The 13,356-nt window shown below is 40.9% G+C and overlaps 1 protein-coding gene across 5 annotated transcripts in view; it reads left to right on the forward strand.

The window, feature by feature from the left end:
• The window catches only part of FAM107B (family with sequence similarity 107 member B), an 88,023-nt gene that overhangs the window by 62,374 nt on the left and 12,293 nt on the right, over positions 1 to 13,356 (forward strand). For 4 of the 5 annotated variants that reach the window (XM_073328706.2, XM_073328704.2, XM_073328701.2 and 1 more), the window contains one exon: positions 11,463 to 11,646. In XM_073328706.2, the coding sequence (XP_073184807.1) occupies positions 11,519 to 11,646 (128 nt within the window). In that variant the 5' untranslated portion in view covers positions 11,463 to 11,518. Of the gene's footprint in view, positions 1 to 9,676; positions 9,804 to 11,462; positions 11,647 to 13,356 lie in introns of those variants that run through there. The other variant, XM_073328702.2, reaches the window with a different exon arrangement.

Consider the following 13,356-nt stretch of genomic DNA (forward strand, 5'->3'; position numbering starts at 1 on the left):
TGCCTTATGTATTCCTTGTGTCTGCCATAGGGACAGGTAATGGCCACAAGGTCCCTGACCCTTGCCTTTTATAATCTAGAGCCAAAATTCTTGCCATCTTTAAATGGCACATGCCTAGAACAAGAGCACGATCGGGCACTGACACATCATTTACCTCTCTCTACCACAGCTCCCAGCCAGCAGCACCAGAACCCGCCTCTTGCCAGCACCACCCACCCTCCCCTCCCCCAAAACAAATGTCTGATTCTTGCCTTGACCTAAATCCCATAATCCCATGGGACCCCCAAAGGATTCTTGGATTAAGAGTCAGGCTAATAAATCACGGCTGGTTTTGGGATCCCAGGTGGGTAAAGTATGAGAACTCTTTCCCTAGATTAGAAAGAGAACGAACAGTAACTGGAGAGTTAGTTCTTAAAGGGGAGTTAATATGAACATTCCTTATCTGGGATCTCTTGCATTCCTCATGAACAGATATTTTAAAAAAAAAATTATAGTGGTGCTTAGTTGATACACGCGAACAATGTGCACAGTTCGGAAGGGAAGTGGGAAAACTTGTGCAGCATGGATTTAAGCAGCCTTTTCCACCCAAGCGTGGCTGTGCAAGGCTGCGCTAGTTATGTAACTTCTGATCAGAGGCATGCTGAAGTATTTTCATTCTAATGCCCCTGGAAAGCAGAAAGTGAGAGTGGAATCATATTTCTCCTAAAAGACTGCTTTAGGGTTACTTGTTACAAACCACAAGTCTATGCAGTAGTTTTAAAGATCTAAAAATGTAAGCCTTTCAAAAATAGTGTTTGATGGGTTATAGTATGCTCAGAACAGATGTTCAAGCTCTTTAAAGAATAAAATTTCATGTCCGGAGACATTAAGCGATTGAGTGAACGCTTCTGGGCAAGATTAATTTCAAAGTTTATCTAGGCAAAAACTAAAAATTAAGTGAATAGTCCTAGTTGCTTGCTTCAGTGTAACCCTCTGAGGCCTGGATAAGTTTATTATTTATTGATATATATATATGTATAGGCCTTGATTTTTTTTTTTTTAAAGGGGCCTCAACTCTGCCTCTGCTTTCACAGCTGAAGATAATTGTGTGCACAATTTGAAATGTGTAAATGCTCCATATGCATACATTTATGGTGTTTTTGTTCTCTCAAGAAAATTTTGAAATTCAAATTCTATATTAGTTCTGTTAGGAAAACACCACATTTAAGGTGTTTTCCACTGTAAAGCAATTAAAGCAAAATATTGAGACTTCCCAAGGGGCTTGTGACCACTAGGGTGTTTTGGCATACATTTCCCATTGTTGCAAGAACCAGTAGGAACACTAGTGTAGTGAAGACTCCTGCAGCTGCCATGTTATAAAGACCTGCCTTGGAGAAGGGTCAGATGACGCTGTTAAAAATGCTAGTGGCGACCTGTAGCCCTTTTTATGCTAATGCTCGCACTGTTGCTAACATCGGTAGACCTAGCCAAAAAATCCTAGTGTAAACACAATAAAATGTGTAATATGAAGAACATTTAAAACCAAAAATGTACACTGGAGTGTATTTATGGATAGTCTCTCCACAATTCAGTTTGTAAGTTCTCAGACCATAGTGTTCTATCTGCATGTATAAAATAATAAAGATCAATGGATCGCTTCTGATTCTGCTCAATTTATTGGCAAAACTCCCATTGAGTTCAATGGAAACAGGCAGGATCTGGTCCTGACTTCTGATTTACTGAAGTGCTGATAGGATAGCTTTGAATGACTCTGAAAGTAGCTTTCATACCTCTGAAAATATAAAATTTGTAGCTGATTGGATCATTTTAGCATATGGCTTTAGTATGAGGTAGACATTTTCCTTGGCTATTTGGATACCCAAATATCCACGCTGCTATGTTTGAAAAGTCAAAACTTTTTTGTTTCTGTTTAGTATGGCATATTAAATTGATCTAGAATACACCCATGGTAAATAAGAGGTACATACAAAATTCATGTGAATCTACTTGTATACATAGACTTGGAAGAATTAGATTTTTATCAGTAAATATCAATAAACATCAATTTCACTGCACACACATACACACACACCAATGAAAAAATATTTCCATTGATGATGATAGAAATTTAGAGATAGGAAAAGTAAGAAAAATGCTGTTTGAGAATTTATTAGAGTGTGATTTAAGGATATTTACTTTGTATATTTTGACATGTCATTGACAATTTGTGCTTTAATGGTTATAAAACTTTAACTTTTTGAATCTCAACATCTGCTGTTATTAAATAACCATTGTCTAATTCCCCCATTGTCTGATGCCCCCATAATTTCCCACTATTTTGAAAACGTCAATAAACATCTAAAAAAAACCCTTAAAAATAAACATTGATATATTTATCTGTCGGAATTATAAAAAAAAAATAAAATTGAATTCTGCCAAACCCCCGTCTGCAGTACTAGACGCAGCAGATAAGTGCTTTTATGTTGCTACTGGGGCAACTTGTTACAAAATACACTGAGAAAACTAATATGCTACTGCTTTGGCCCAGAGTTTCAAACTCAGCCAAACATGTCCAACATCTGTATAAAAGGTTTCTTAGCCTTGAATTAAGGTACCAATAGTATAGTGAAGTGAACTATGCACCCGCAGTAGATTTAAATACTGCTAACAGAAATTTAGTGGAGCCTCTCAAATGCTTGCAAAACAAAATATTTGTGTTTTAATTCTTTGTACCAAAACCCACACAGTACTGCTACAGAACTGAAGCCATGACACCTATCTGGGATATCCAAATACTAGCTTTGTACAAGGACTCTCTTTGCTTCAGAGACTTTTGTATAAAAGACAAAAGGTCTTTAGGACCTAAGCTGCTTTTCTATATCCCTCAAGAACAGGGCTTGGGAAATTTTTTATGTTAGGCCCTAGCTTCTCTATATCCAAACCATCCCTCAAGAAAATACCAACCCAAAATGTTTAACATGATTCTTCGTAAGTTTCACTGCTGCCCATTAGGGTTCTGAATAGCAGCAGTGAAAACTGACAGGGCGCTATTCGGTTTTCATTTTGCTGCAGCTTGACAAAGCTATTTGTAGCAGCAGAGGCACCTGTGTGTAGACTCAGGAAGATAATGCTGCATCCTTTTACATTCACTTCACTTATGGAAGGTATTTTCGCAATCCTGAGGACTAGAAACTGCAATTTATTTTCTTCTTAAATAGGGAATTTTACATATTTTAAAGAAACTGTTGGCACTCACCTGGGAAATAATTGCAACAATATGAAAACTGATCAGTGTCTTGGCAGTTTTTATTGCTGCTGTTCAGAATTCCATGGACAGCTGGGAAACTAACAAGAACAGAGCACTTTCCTCCCTTCACCACATACTGGTGGTAGGCTATGCTTTGTTACCAGGGTATTAATTTTTGGCTAATAAGTTTAGTCCTCTGGCTGTTGTCTGGTAAAATACTCAAGCCCTCTATGTCTAGGAATTTGCCTTTAGTAATCTGCATATTAGCAAGATTCCATATTCAGTTCTGCTTTTCCACTACTGGTAAATGGCATGTGCAGTCAGTGAGAATTGTATGGCCCCAGACAATGGCTCAGTCTTTTACAAGCTAATGCAGACAAAGACAGTTATGTGTACTTAAACTTTTTAAGGACAAAAAACCTAGTGAGAGGAAAAAAACGAAACAAAAAAACCCCTTTCATTGCTTCCAGTGAGATCTAAAGTGTTATATATTGGTGTCATCGAGAAGACCCGCCTGCCCTACAACTAAGAATATTCAAGTAAAACGAACAATATGGGAAAAGTAACTGAAATCTGTTTTTGCTACTTGTTCAGGGGAGAGAGAGTGTATTAGGTTGAAAAGCAGTAGGAAAAGGAAATGATTACTGTATGTAGTACTGGTACATTTCTAAACTGAGCAAGTGTATTTACTGACTAGTTTACATGCTGTAGATAAGTGTTTGGTGAACATTTAATCTAATGTTGTGCAATGGAGGCATTTTTGTTGGGACATTAATTGTGTGCATGTTGTGACTTGAGAAAGGATTTTATCAATGTGGGAGTAGTCTGAATTCATCTGAGCCAGAGTTTGGTTCTACTCCCAGTTCTGCCACTGTGTAGCTGTGTGACATTGGGCAAATTGCTTCTGTGCCTCAGTTTTTCCATGTGTGAAATGGGGATAATACATTGTGAATGTATGAATGGAAATCATGTTAGTTCTGCTCAAATATTGTCACTGATTATTTATTTACTTAGATTGTAACCTCTTTGGCATAGGGACTGACTTTTTGTTCCATGTTCATACAGCACCTCGCACAATGGGTTCCTAGTCCATGGCTGTGGCTCCTAGGCGCTATGATAGTACAAATAATTAATATTAATAATCATTGTGTAGGGAAATGCAGGATTGGGCCCACAGTTTGTGATTAAGGCTGGGATTTTGCAAAGGCACCAAAGGGAATGACTTGAATGGGAGTTGGGTGTCTCGCTTCCTTATGTCCAGTTGGAAATCCCAGCTGGAGCTAAGGTCCTTTGTTTTTGGTATTTACTAGTTCTTCTCCAAAAAATGTGTGTGTTTTGAAAAAGTCAGTATTTGGGCTTTACTAGTGTCAGGGTTCCTTCCCCACTCTGAACTCTAGGGTACAGATGTGGGGACGAGGCTTTCTTCCGGCAACTAACGGAAGTTACTAGATCGCAGGCCCTGGTTCTCATGGGAGACTTCAATCACCCTGATATCTGCTGGGAGAGTAATACAGCGGTGCACAGACAATCCAGGAACTCTTTGGAAAGGGTAGGGACAATTTCCTGGTGCAAGTGCTGGAGGAACCAACTAGGGGCAGAGCTCTTCTTGATCTGCTGCTCACAAACTGGGAAGAATTAGTAGGGGAAGCTAAAGTGGATGGGAACCTGGGAGGCAGTGACCATGAGATGGTCGAGTTCAGGATCCTGACACAGGGAAGAAAGGAGAGCAGCAGAATACGGACCCTGGACTTCAGAAAAGCAGACTTTGACTCCCTCCGGGAACTGATGGGCAGGATCCCCTGGGAGAATAACATGAGGGGGAAAGGAGTCCAGGAGAGCTGGCTGTATTTTAAAGAATCCTCATTGAGGTTACAGGGACAAACCATCCCAATGTGTAGAAAGAATAGCAAATATGGCAGGCGACTAGCTTGGCTTAACAGTGAAATCCTTGCTGATCTTGAACACAAAAAAGCTTACAAGAAGTGGAAGATTGGACAAATGACGAGGGAAGAGTACAAAAATATTGCTCGGGGATGCAGGAGTGAAATCAGGAAGGCCAAATCACACCTGGAGTTGCAGCTAGCAAGAGATGTTAAGAGTAACAAGAAGGGTTTCTTCAGGTATGTTAGCAACAAGAAGAAAGTCAAGGAAAGTGTGGGCCCCTTACTGAATGAGGGAGGCAACCTAGTGACAAAGGATGTGGAAAAAGCTAATGTACTCAATACTTTTTTTGCCTCTCTCTTCACGAACAAGTTCAGCTCGCAGACTACTGCACTGGGCAGCACAGCATGGGGAGGAGGTGACCAGCCCTCTGTGGAGAAAGAAGTGGTTCGGGACTATTTAGAAAAGCTGGACATGCACAAGTCCATGGGGCCGGACGAGTTGCATCCGAGAGTGCTGAAGGAATTGGCGGCTGTGATTGCAGAGCCATTGGCCATTATCTTTGAAAACTCATGGCGATCCGGGGAAGTCCCGGACGACTGGAAAAAGGCTAATCTAGTGCCCATCTTTAAAAAAGGGAAGAAGGAGGATCCTGGGAACTACAGGCCAGTCAGCCTCACCTCAGTCCCTGGAAAAATCATGGAGCAGGTCCTCCAGGAATCAATTCTGAAGCACTTAGAGGAGAGGAAAGTGATCAGGAACAGTCAGCATGCATTCACCAAGGGCAAGTCATGCCTGACTAATCTAATTGCCTTTGACGAGATAACTGGCTCTGTGGATGAGGGGAAAGCGGTGGATGTGTTGTTCCTTGACTTTAGCAAAGCTTTTGACACGGTCTCCCACAGTATTCTTGCCAGCAAGTTGAAGTATGGGCTGGATGAATGGACTATAATGTGGATAGAAAGCTGGCTAGATTTCGGGCTCAACGGGTAGTGATCAATGGCTCCATGTCTAGTTGGCAGCTGATATCAAGTGGAGTGCCCCAGGGGTCGGTCCTGGGGCCGGTTTGTTCAATATCTTCATAAATGATCCGGAGGATGGTGTGGATTGCACCCTCAGCAAGTTTGCAGGTGACACTAAACTGGGAGGAGAGGTAGATACACTGGAGGGTAGGGATAGGATACAGAGGGACCTAAACAAATTGGAGGATTGGGCCAAAAGAAATCTGATGAGGTTCAACAAGGATAAGTGCAGAGTCCTGCACTTAGGACGGAAGAATCCCATGCACCGCTACAGACTAGGGACCGAATGGCTCGGCAGCAGTTCTGCAGAAAAGGACCTAGGGGTAACAGTGGACGAGAAGCTGTATATGAGTCAACAGTGTGCCCTTGTTGCCAAGAAGGCCAATGGCATTTTGGGATGTATAAGTAGGGGAATTGCCAGCAGATCGAGGGACGTGATCGTTCCCCTCTATTCGACATTGGTGAGGCCTCATCTGGAGTACTGTGTCCAGTTCTGGGTCCCACACTACAAGAAGGATGTGGGAAAATTGGAAAGAGTCCAGCGGAGGGCAACAAAAATGATTTGGGGACTGGAACACATGACTTACGAGGAGAGGCTGAAGGAACTGGGATTGTTTAGCCTGCGGAACAGAAGAATGAGGGGGGATTTGATAGCTGCTTTCAACTACCTGAAAGGGGGTTCCAAAGAGGAGGGATCTAGACTGTTCTCAGTGGTAGCTGATGACAGAAGGAGTAATGGTGTCAAGTTGCAGTGGGGGAGGTTTAGGTTGGATATTAGGAAAAACTTTTTCACTAGGAGGGTGGTGAAACACTGGAATCTGTTACCTAGGGAGGTGGTGGAATCTCCTTCCTTAGATATTTTTAAGGTCAGGCTTGACAAAGCCCTGGCTGGGATGATTTAGTTGGGGATTGATCCTGCTTTGAGCAGGGGGTTGGACTAGATGACCTCCTGAGGTCCCTTCCAACCCTGATATTCTATGATTCTGTGAAAGATCCCCCTAAGCTTATTTTTATTAGCTTAAGTTAAAAACTTTCCCAAGGCACAAACTTCGCCTTGTCTTTGAACAGTATGCTGCCACCACCTAGTGATTTAGACAAAGAACAGGGAAAGGACCACTTGGAGTTCCAGTTTCCCCAAAATATCTCCCCAAGCCCTTACACCCCCTTTCCTGGGGAGGCTTGAGAATAAACAAGATGAGCACAGACCAGCCTTGGATTTTTAACACCCAAAAACCCCAATCAGATTCTTAAAAAACAGAACTTTATTAGAAGAACAAAAAAAGATAAGAGAACAACTCTGTAAGATCAGAATGGAAGATAATCTTACAGGCAGTCAGATTCAAAACACAGAGAATCCCTTTAGGCAAAACCTTAAGTTACAAAAAGACACAAAAACAGGAATACACATTTCCTCCAGCACAGCAAATTTCACAAGCCAAAACAAAGAAAACCTAATGCATTTTCTAGCTAGATTACTTACTAACTTTACAGGAGTTGGAGGCCTTGCATCCTTGATCTGTTCCCGGCAAAGGTATCACACAGACAGACAAAAGCCTTTCCCCCCCCACTCCAGATTTGAAAGTATCTTGTCCCCTCACTGGTCATTTTGGGTCAGGTGCCAGCCAGGTTATCTGAGGTTCTTAACCCTTTACAGGTAAAAGGATTTTGCCTCTGGCCAGGAGGGATTTTATAGCACTGTATACAGAAAAGTGGTTACCCTTCCCTTTATATTTATGACAACTGATTTTGTTGTTTTTCTTCTACATGAATATTGGTGAGCTAGGACCTCTATTCCTTCCCCGCCCCCCACCCGCAACAGCAGGGAGCGAAACAGGCAGGGAGCCAGGTCTGGCAGCTGAGACCACCCGACCACCGACAGGGAGCAGGTGGTTTCCTAAGGGCTATGTCGTGTGTACCGGGCACCTCCCCCCTTCTGCTGCCCTTTGTTTGTGATTTTTGTTACGTTTTCACTCCTTTTAAAAAATTTGGAATAAACACTGGTAAGTTCCTGGCAAATTTTAGACAAAACTAAAAACCAAAAGGGCCTTGTGGCCAGATTTTCAGCTCCTGAGCAAGCTGTTATCAACTCAAGTCTGTCACCAGTCGTTCTTTTTACAAAGGGAGACCTCAATTCCTGACACAAAAGATCAAGATTACAATGGTGGATAAATCTTTTTTATATTTTTTTAATAAAGAAATGGAGAACAGTATTTGAGCAATATTTAAAATAAACCGTATGAAATTTCAGACGGATCCTTTCTGATGCCTTCCAAAGTAGACTTACGTTCTGCAAAATGCTTTATCGAACATTCCCAGACAAAGAGACTGATTCATATTCTATTTCCCGGGGCTCTTGTGTTAGAAAAATGATCCCACAGTTGTGGTGTACCTGCTGTAGGTAATTCTGCATTGGCTATCTCTGTGTGAAAGTGGCAATAAGTGTGTTGCTGGTTTATTTTTGTGATCATAAATGCTTTTAAAAATACAATATGTTTACCCTCCACCTATAATAAGCCTGCATTGTACATATTTGATTCTGTTTGAGCTGACAGACCTTGTGTTAACGCTGAGAGAATCTGAATTGTCCTGTCCCTTAAAAACAAACAGGTATAAAGCTGTGTAGCAGAGCCTGTTCAAAGGCTGCAATAAAGAGAATGGACCCTGGCATAAACCAATGGTGGGGTGCACAGTATGGTCCTTCCAGTCAGAAATGTACCTTTTTATTTTGTATGTGGCAACTTGATAATATACTGAGAGACATGCGATAAATTGTTAGTCGCAGCATATGAGAAAATGTTGATAACCCTGTGATGATAAAGATGCATTAAAAAATGGGGAGAAGTGGTGGGTTTTGTTTTGTTTTTTTTTAAACATCTCTGTATTTTTGATGTCGATAAAAGATTTTCATGACATGTCTTGAACCCTATAATAGCCAAGTCTTGAGCCAAGTCTGATATTTACATTAGCACCCAAAGGTCCTAACCAGGATTGGGGGGCTATTGAGTTCGTCACAGGGCACGTGCCTACAAAAACAAAGTCCTTGCCTTGAAGGGTTAACAGGCTAAGGCCTAGAGTGAACCTCTTACTGTGGAGAACAGGTACTCCCAGGAGTAGTTCCAGTGAAGTCCACAGCTGATGTGTGATGGGTAAGGGAAGAAATTGTATGATTCAGATAAATTATTAAAATGGAGAAGCCAAAGGGCCTGATTTATTTCAGAGGTAGAAATGCAGAGTAATTCCATTGAAAAAAATATGGCAGTACTCTGGATCTGTGGTCTCCCTCTATACCACACTCACCTCTATGCTTTGGGAATGTTACTGGCATAACAAAAAAACCTGACCTAAAGGTCATTAAAGCCAATGGATTTGGGATTCTTTCCATTGACTCCAGAAGGCTTTGGATTGGGCCCGTAGAACAGATGTGGGACCCAAGCTCTGAGCTCTTTTATATGGGAATAAGTAAACAGTCCCTGTCTAATGATTAACTGGAGTGAAACTGCTGGTTTTGTACTCCACTGAGTAACAAAGTAAGGGAGATCACAGTTCAGATTTGGTTAAAGCGTGGATTCAGTTTTCGCTCTGGAAAAAAACGAAGAGGTCTTTGAGTTTCTCTCAGTAGCTCTATATTAAAAGGTCTGCAATGTTCAGCTGTTCCATCAACCATGAGGATCGAGGTCTGTATTTTTTATGCAACGTCATATCAGTTTATCTCTGAAACACAGCATGCTGTGAGGCATTTTTTGTCTTTGAAATGAGTTGTTGGTTGTCTCCTGTGAGTGTTTAGTTCCAGTGTGCCACCTTCTACTGGTGGGGCTCCGTGATAGTAAATGAAGGCAGAATTTGGCTCAAAATGTTTAATTTCAGGTGCAGGAGTTCTGTGTGGTATGACTGCTAATAAACGTAATTAATAGATGTAACTAGATATTAAATGCTGCAAACAGATAATTTCAAAACTTATTTGTGGATTAGCTGCTAATAGAAATCTCTCTTTTATTGTGATTTATGTATGATAAGAATACGCTTTTTACAGCTTGACGTAAATGTGAATCCAATGTAGTTTCATTGACTCAAATCACTGGAGCTGTCCCGATTTACACAAGCTAAAAATATGGCCCTTAATTGTTAAAGTTCCCAGGTCAAAGTTTGGATGTTTTATTCAAAATCTAACTGTGATCAAGATGTGAATTCTCATTGTGCATTTTGGGAAATATTTTCCAAATTAAATTATTCTTTTTTCTAAGTAACAACAAACAAAAAAGAGGGTAAAATGATTTGTTAAAACACATGATTCCGTTGGTTAGTAGTGCTGCATTACAATACTGGACGTACTTAAGAGAGATCGTATTTTCCACTGTCATTATTAAATGGGGTTACTGGTAGTGGGAAATGAAATCCTAATGGACTCAATGTATTTTTCTTTTTTTTCAGAACTACAAGATACTGAGGTTATGCTCTTAGGTCCCAATGAAGCAAAACAGACTTAAGCATATGAGAAGTCTCATTAAAGACAATGGGACAATTCACATGCTTGAGTTTAGGCATGTGCTTAGTTATTTTGCTGAACTTAGTCCTTAGTGTTAAGATTTGCAAAAAGAAAAGGAGTACTTGTGGCACCTTAGAGACTAACCAATTTATTTGAGCATGAGCTTTCGTGAGCTACAGCTCACTTCATCGGATGCATGCCGTGGAAACTGCAGCAGACTTTATTTATGCACAGAGAATATGAAAAAATACCTCCTCCCACCCCACTGTCCTGCTGGTAATAGCTTATCTAAAGTGATCACTATTATTAGATAAGCTATTACCAGCAGGACAGTGGGGTGGGAGGAGGTATTTTTTCATATTCTCTGTGCATAAATAAAGTCTGCTGCAGTTTCCACGGCATGCATCCGATGAAGTGAGCTGTAGCTCACGAAAGCTCATGCTCAAATAAATTGGTTAGTCTCTAAGGTGCCACAAGTACTCCTTTTCTTTTTGCGAATACAGACTAACACGGCTGTTACTCTGAAACCTGTTAAGATTTGATAACTAAGAAGGTCTAGTTTATTGAAGTCCATAGCCTGAAGAATTTTGAGGAGGAAATTGTTCCTCAGTCTCCCATCCACCCAAGAATACTGTGATTTTTAGTAAAAATTAAGAAGCTAAAGTAAACTGCTCTAGAGCCTTATCTGTACTTACTGTCAAATGTATCTATATCTATCTATATATAAAAAGGTAAATGTTACCAACATAACATATTTTAGCTGTGTGGACACAGCCACCAATTCTGTATTCCTTTATGAAAAAAGGTCTTTAAATGTTGTTTTAACGTGATTGTTCCTTGTGTTTTACAGAGAACTTGAGTGAGGACACTGAACTCAAAGATCCATATCTTATTCCAAGAAATATCATGGCTGAACCAGACTACATAGATGAAGAGAACCCTGAACTAATTAGACCTCAGAAACTAATCAATCCTGTGAAATCATCCCGGAATCATCAGGACCTTCACAGAGAGCTCCTTATGAACCAGAAAAGGTGAATTCGACTGAACTTTTACTCCGTAATCAAAGGGCTCGTCTTCATGTACAGCGATACAGCAGCACGGCTGCACCGATGTTGCTGTGCTGCTGTCGTGCTTTGGTGAAGACGCTATTACGCAGATGGGAGAGCTTACCGAGAGGCGGTAGCTTCTCCCATCAACAGCGCTGTCTACAGCAGGGGTGAGCTTGGTATAACTACGTCGTTTGAGGGGGTGGATTTTTCACACCCCATACCAATGTAGTTGTACGGATTTAGGTCTGTAGTGTAGACCTGGCCAAAGTGTCTCACTACCCAAAACCTGACTAATATTTTATGTAGCTTTAAAGATTCAGTGTTGGGAAGACTTAGGGCTTGTCTTCACAAACATTAAATTTGCAGAAAGCTGGGGTGTGAATTGACTCCACACTCGCTTGCTTCCTTGTGTGGACCCTGCTGCTGCACATTAACAGGTCATTAGTTCAGTTTGATGTAGTCACCTTTGAAATGAGACTAGATCAAAGTGAACTAATGACCTGTTAATGCACAGCGGCAGGGTCCACAGGGAACAATGAGTCTGCAGCGGGCTAGTGCAGGGTTCATTCACACCCCAGTTTGCTTCAAACTAAAAGTTTGTGTAGACAAACCCTAAATTACAATTGCTACCCATAGCATTTAATTCTATTTCAGGAGTGTGCTGGATTGAGTTGACTAGTCCTTTTTCCTTGGTAGCTGTATCTTGTGTTCCAGAACCTAATCTTGTGTTTCTTTTTTAAAATATTTATTATTATTATTATTTATTATTATTATTAATGTATTTAAATAAATAAATAAATATTTATATTGCAGTAGCACCTAAAAACCTCAACCAGGTTGCGTCTTGTTGTGCTAGGTGGTGTGCAAATATGTAGGACAGACTCTGTCCAAAAATATTTCTTAGTCTATGTCTATGCTAGATACCTTTTTAGTTTGTGCTTACTGCATTCACACTGGGGAGTTACAATGCAGCACACTGGTGTGCGTTGCAATTCACACCCCTGTAGTCTGAACTGTGGGGCCATGTATACAAGCCCTTAGATAATCTTCAGAATCTGAACTGTATATACATAGGGCGGGTCTAGTATAGACCCGCCAAATCGACTGCAGATCGCTCTCCAGTTGACCCCTTTACTCTACCCCCAACAGGAAGAGTAAGGTAAGTTGACAGGAGATTTTCTCCCATCGACCCCCTGCGGTAACTCGACCTAAGGTACCTCAACTCCAGCTATATTATTCACGTAGCTGGAGTTGTGTAGCGTAGGTCGACTTACCACGGTAGACATAGCCATAAATTGATTCACTCTACAAACAGCCTAGAACAATATATTTCTGAGAAAAGTGCAAGCTTGCCCCATTTATCTCAATGGGATGATGACTTGGAACCTAGTGATGGTAATTCATTAGCTGTCTCACGGCTGATCAGAGATCACAGTAAAGAAGAAGCTTGATCATATCATGAAGTGCTGCAAAATCTGCTGTAAATGGCATTTCATTTGGCCTCACAAGTAGGCAGAGTTTGAGTTGTGGGCACGGTTGGAAAAACGCTACTGCTGGTTTTTGCCACTTCCAGCCTGACTTTTTATTTATAAAGATACCTTTAGGTCACATTTATTATTGAAGATAAAATTTCTCATCAGTTCTATAGTCTTCTTTACAACTAAGTTAGGTGTATATTTGGCATCTGCTTTC

This window comes from Lepidochelys kempii, chromosome 1 (assembly GCF_965140285.1).
Source record: "Lepidochelys kempii isolate rLepKem1 chromosome 1, rLepKem1.hap1, whole genome shotgun sequence".
Taxonomy (NCBI): domain Eukaryota; kingdom Metazoa; phylum Chordata; order Testudines; family Cheloniidae; genus Lepidochelys; species Lepidochelys kempii.